The sequence below is a fragment of the Clupea harengus genome, chromosome 12 (genome assembly GCF_900700415.2).
Source record: "Clupea harengus chromosome 12, Ch_v2.0.2, whole genome shotgun sequence".
Lineage (NCBI taxonomy): Eukaryota > Metazoa > Chordata > Actinopteri > Clupeiformes > Clupeidae > Clupea > Clupea harengus.
Window position 1 is genome coordinate 13672370 of NC_045163.1, and position 6000 is coordinate 13678369.

General features: G+C 42.5%; 1 protein-coding gene across 1 annotated transcript in view; it reads left to right on the forward strand.

The window, feature by feature from the left end:
* pik3r1 (phosphoinositide-3-kinase, regulatory subunit 1 (alpha)) overlaps positions 1-6000 on the forward strand; it is a 28474-nt gene extending 22474 nt beyond the window's left edge. The window contains exons 8-15 of the mRNA XM_031578401.2: positions 175-277; positions 407-505; positions 622-802; positions 926-1051; positions 1223-1542; positions 1710-1784; positions 1903-2073; positions 2277-6000. Coding sequence (XP_031434261.1) covers positions 175-277; positions 407-505; positions 622-802; positions 926-1051; positions 1223-1542; positions 1710-1784; positions 1903-2073; positions 2277-2466 — 1265 coding nt within the window. The 3' untranslated portion in view covers positions 2467-6000. The remainder of the gene's footprint in view (positions 1-174; positions 278-406; positions 506-621; positions 803-925; positions 1052-1222; positions 1543-1709; positions 1785-1902; positions 2074-2276) is intronic.

The window sequence follows — 6000 nt, forward strand, 5'->3', positions numbered from 1 at the left end:
AATACATGCGAAGGATTCAGATTGCCAATTGTGTGAGACACGGTCATGTCAGCCTCATGTATTTTATTTTATATGCTCTATGTTGAAACACACTGATGGTTTCTGCGGTAATATAACTGGATACTGTTAATTGACCAATTTTTTTTGTCTTTTTTTTGTGTCTTTGTTGTACAGCCCTACCTCCAAAGCCACCCAAGCCTACCCCTGTAACTAACAACGGTATGAACAACAACATGGCACTACAGGATGCCGAATGGTACTGGGGAGACATCTCAAGGCAAGTCACCTCATCCACCCACCCCCCCTAGCACAGCCTCTTGGTCACAATGGTTCCAAAACAGGAAACCATGCTTGTGCAGCCACGGAACATTGAGATCTTAATCTCTAATCATTTTTTTCAATGCAGGGAGGAGGTCAATGAGAAACTCAGAGACACCCCCGATGGTACGTTTCTTGTCCGAGATGCCTCGACCAAGATGCACGGAGACTACACGCTTACGCTAAGGTAGGTTTTCTCCGTCAGTGTGGTGTGCCTTCACAAACTGTTTAAGCATGTTACTATCTGTGTCAAGCACATGTAGATCTTGCATTAAAAAGGCCTTTTCTCAAACCCATCTTCAGGAAAGGGGGCAACAACAAGCTGATCAAAATTTTCCATCGCGACGGGAAGTACGGCTTTTCGGACCCCCTGACTTTCAACTCTGTGGTTGAGCTTATCAACCACTACCGGCACGAATCTCTCGCCCAGTACAACCCTAAACTGGATGTGAAACTGCTGTATCCTGTGTCAAAGCACCAACAGGTTAGCAGCTGTCACTGTGCCCCTTTAATAGGCTTGTAATAATAATTGACTATACATTGTGTAGGGTTGTGCTAGTTCAGTGATGTTCAGTACTGAGTGGGGTTTCGAATCTGGTTTGTTCAGGATCAGGTAGTAAAGGAGGACAACATCGACGCTGTGGGCAAGAAGCTGTTCGAGTACCACCAGCAGTACCAAGAGAAGAACCGAGAGTACGACAGACTATACGAGGAGTACACGAGAACATCACAGGTTAGTACTTCAGAATCGTCTCGCATTTAATCAATACTGCTGTGAAGACAAATCTATCAACTAGATACAGTAAGATGTAATTTAGATATATTTGATTCAGACTCAGTGAATAAAGAAGAAAGTAGAGGAGAGTATTGCTTGTAGTAATGATACATTTGCCTTCGTTTACAGGAAATTCAAATGAAGAGGACTGCCATTGAAGCCTTCAACGAGACCATCAAGATCTTTGAAGAGCAGTGCCAGACCCAGGAGCGGTACAGCAAGGAGTACATTGAGAAGTTCCGGCGTGAGGGCAACGAGAAGGAGATCCAGCGGATCATGGTGAACTACGAGAAGCTAAAGTCGCGCATCAGTGAGATCGTGGACAGCAAGCGGCGCCTGGAGGAGGACCTCAAGAAGCAGGCGGCCGACTACCGCGAGATCGACAAGCGCATGAACAGCATCAAGCCCGACCTCATCCAGCTGCGCAAGACCCGGGATCACTACCTTACGTAAGCAGCTTCCCCTCCCTCCTCACCTTATTCCGCATGAAGTGTTACATCAGTTCTCCAACTTGTGATTAGAGCAGCTGTGCTAATCAAGCCGCTAAGTCCAGTTGGCAAATTGGGATCTGTAGTTTGCACCCGCGTTAATCTAATCGGCTCTCTCTCCATCGCAGGTGGCTTACACAGAAGGGCGTCAGGCAGAAGAAGCTCAACGAATGGCTGGGCATCAACAACGACAACATGGAAGAGTAAGTACCTCACGCCCCTCGTACCAAGAGCCTAGTTTGTTATTTCAATGCTCGGATCACCTCTACCTTTATCCAAAGCAACTTAACGTAACCAACTCCCTTTCTGCTCTCCCCCTAGTCAATACTCCATGGTGGACGACGACGAGGACTTGCCACACCACGACGAGCGCTCGTGGAAGCTAGGCAACATAGTCCGTCCACAGGCCGAGGCCCTTTTGAGGGGAAAGAGGGACGGAACATTCCTGATTCGGGAGAGCAGCAAGCCCGGCTGCTACGCCTGCAGCGTGGTGTAAGTACACTATTCACGTCTCCATCTTTTCTCAAATAACACTGCAGCATTTTTTTTATATTAAACCTTGTGCATTGAGATTTTTTTTTTATTATTATTTTTTTTAAATAAGTGATACTAGTGTCTGGTTAAGACTGTGTTTATTGATGGAGTGTGGTGCATTAGTTGTAATGCCTCGTCTGTCTCTCTCTGTTCCCCTGCAGTGTGGAAGGTGAGGTCAAGCACTGCGTCATCAACAAGACGCCCTCGGGCTTCGGTTTCGCAGAGCCCTACAACCTGTACAACTCGCTCAAAGAACTGGTCTTGCACTACCAGCACACGTCTCTCGTCCAGCACAATGACTCTTTGAATGTCACGTTAGCGTACCCCGTTTACGCGCAGCAGAGACGATGAGGACTTCCTCCCCGGGGAAACTTGTCTCCTCTTCCTCCTCCTCTCCTCCTCCTACGCCTCCCCCCTCACACGGCTGCAGGACTTTGGGAAGGGTGTAGGCATTCTGACGGGATGGAGAGACGCTTGGCATGGAACGCAGGACTGAGATGGAGAGATGCTTTTTGCCAGGAGGGCTGGTGGACAGATGGGAGAGGGAGATGAAAGGGGCTGTATCTTTTTGCCTTTTTCTTTCCAACCAACTCCCTTTACAGACTTTAACTGGGAAGAAGAGCAAGGGATAGAGGGAGTAAGTGAGAGAGAGCAAAAGAGACAAATGGAATGGAACCCAGATACACAAACAAATATATAAATATCTATATATTACTATATCTAAAGAAGAAGAAAAAAACATTTCAGCCTCTGAGACGTTGAACTGGTGCCGAGTCTGAATGTAGTTCCCTTTCTTCTTGCGCTCTCTTTTGCCAGAGTGCAGTACCAAGAGGAAACTGTGGAACTCCTTTCCCCTCCTCCTCATCCTCCTCCTCCTCCCTCACCTCTCATCACTCTCTCTCTCTCTCTCTCTCTCCAACCTAAAATGGAGGACATCGGAGGCCTTTTCCAAATGGTGCTTGTTCATTCTAAAGCTTTACCTGCTGGAATGTCGTTACACAGATAAACCACCACCGCTGCCCTCCACCTCCTTACCAACCTCCCTGGCACCATCTGCCTACAGTGGGCTTACATTTCTAATGTTTCCTCCGTCTCCTCTGCCTCATGAGCCCCCCCCCCACCTGCCCCCCACCCTCAACCCCCAGCTCTATTCAGGTCTCAGTGTGGGTGTGTGCGAGCGTGTGTGTGTGTGTGTGAGTGTGAGTGCGTGCGTGACCGTGGCGTGTACATTAGTGTCGATGTGACCAAAACTCACAGTATCTGAAAGCTAAATCATCGTCGGGGTGCTTAACATTTGTGATGTTTAAAGAAATGAAAAAGACTCTAACAATGGACAGACCATGGAACAGCTGAAATATGTAGCAAGATGGCACTTTTTTTTCCTCTCTTCTTTGTCCTTTATTTTTTGGAAATAAAAAGAGCATATATTCTCAACCTGTTTCTCAAAGAGACTCCTTGGAGGCGTCTGGTCTCGATGGGAGTGTGAGGCAGTGAGCCCAGCCAGTGGCATTTTCTCCTGTGATCCTCATAGGACAGACTCTGGGCTTGTCACTCACTAACTGACTGGTAGAAACAGTGCAACAGCAACAGCAGCCTGCAATGGAAACGAAAAAATCTTTCATTATGATGTACATACAGTGAAACCTGTGATGACGACTTACCGTATTGTACCAAAAAAAAGCTCAGTTCCTTTTTTTTCTCAGTTTATTCTAATCTGCTATGCAATTCTGTATCTCTCTCCTCTCATGTTGCTACCCATAATATAAGCTTGTTTTATTTGCTTGAAAAAGTATCGGTATTTTTGCCCATGACAAATATCTAAGAGGATATATTTAGTGTCAAAAATGCCAAGAAAGTTAGCCTCAGTTTTCAAACCCTAAATAAAAAATAAATAAATAATAAAAAAAAAAGATTTACTTTTATTACAGATGTTTTTATGAGAAAACAGGTGCACAGATGGGGAGAAGACAGTTGAGCAATTTTATTAGTATTTTTACTTTGAACTACTGTCCTCCTAGGTAGATCCTATGGGGGATCTTAGTCCTCCTTCATTTGAAGAAAAGAAGCCAAATCAACTCAGTTTGGTTTTTCACATTTTGATTTTTTCCAACGAATTGCAGTACACAGTCATGCATAGCATAGCATAGCAACCCATGATTAGTATATTCCCACGTTCCCTGACGTGATTTTTTTATTTAATTTTTTTCTCCCAAGAGTTTTATTTTTTGATAATGTTTTTCATTTTCCACATGTGAGGGAAGCAGAGAGAAAAAATGAGTGTTTTGGAAGTGGAATGGCAGAAATCGTAACGACATGTTCAGTTTGGAGACGGGGAAGAAAAAAAGGTTTCCTTCTCATCCCTTGGTCCATACAGTATTTTTTCTGTATCAGAAAATTCTTAATGAGTGTTTACATGGGTGTGAACGGCCTCATTTTGACTAGTGCTGAATGCTTGTGACCATGCATCGTTTTCTTGACCTATGTTTCTGCCATCAAAAAAATAATAATTCGAAAATAAATAAATAAATGTACCAAATTAGCTGCCAACTTGATAGCACACATCTTTCTTTTCTACATGTTTTTCTCTCTCTTCTATAACAGTATTTGAAGCTTGATGACTTGGTGATTTTGTTCAAGTCTGTATTACATAGGGTATGCCTTCAGTGCAAATCCTCAATACACAAATTATACGCAGCACTTAACCTGCAGTATGAACAAGGCTTACATTGTACTTTGCATCAGTGAATATCAGTATAAAACATGCATTCTTCTGATTCGTTAATAGAGTGTTTTGGTTTGTTCCACCATGTTCTTTAGATCACTCGTTCTCATATTTGAACAATCACCTAATTTTTTGTTCTGGCTTATCATTGATCAACATGTTATTCTCTAACATTACACTTCTTTTGTTCCTACTAGGCCTGATTGCCTTAAAAATGATTTAGATGACTTTATTTTTAAAAAGGGTCAGTCCTTGTCAGCACCTGTTGCAAATTTAACCCCTATGTGTTAATCCCTACTAGAAACAATTCTTCAAAGACGTATAAGTGGAGAATGATTTGTAAACATGTTTTAATTTCGTTTCTCTTCATAATCAGTCTAATTCTGCCCTTTACTTTTGAAAAAGAATTTAGGTAGATGTAGCAAATATGTATTTTTTTCTCTTAATTTTATGAATAGAGGTCGTCAAGTTCAGGTAAACATCACACCTGCCTTAACTGGTAAAGAGACTTGAGTCATTGATTGTCAATTCCAAAAGGACTGCCTAAATAGCAGGTGTGAAGTTAACCATGCCATCTAAACTACTATCGAAACGTAAGCAGTGTGACCATTAGGCTTTTGCTAAATTTAGTGTGGACTTTTTATGTTGGAGAGTTGAAAAGTTTTAGAAAGTCATAACTGAATGAGCAGCTATGCTCTGAACTCTCCTAAAATGACATGCTTCTCTCCCCCCCCCCCCCCCCCATTTGTTTAACTGAAATGATCAACTTGAGATTCACAGACCACATTCAAAGAAAACTAAGTACTGTTTCAAAAAATCCACTTGTCACTTCCCCTTTAACATTTGTTATATCATTGTAGTTTTGTCTAAAGGCTTTTGAGGCCTCGGAGTTACTTCACATAGGTAAAGGTGTTGTTAGTTGTTTTGTGCATTGTTTCTGAGAAAATGCGGCACCATTTTTTCCTCCCCTACTTTTTTTTTTTTTTTCTTTCAGTTTTCCCTTTAAGGCTTTATGACATTGGTTTACGGTAAACATGAGATGATTGTGTCAGAAATATTGAGATTAAGATTTACTGGTGTGTCCCAGTTTTAAAACTGCTTAAAAACCTGTATGGGCTTTGTGAAAAAAAGAAATAAAAAAATGTTTTTAAGAAAAAAAAAAA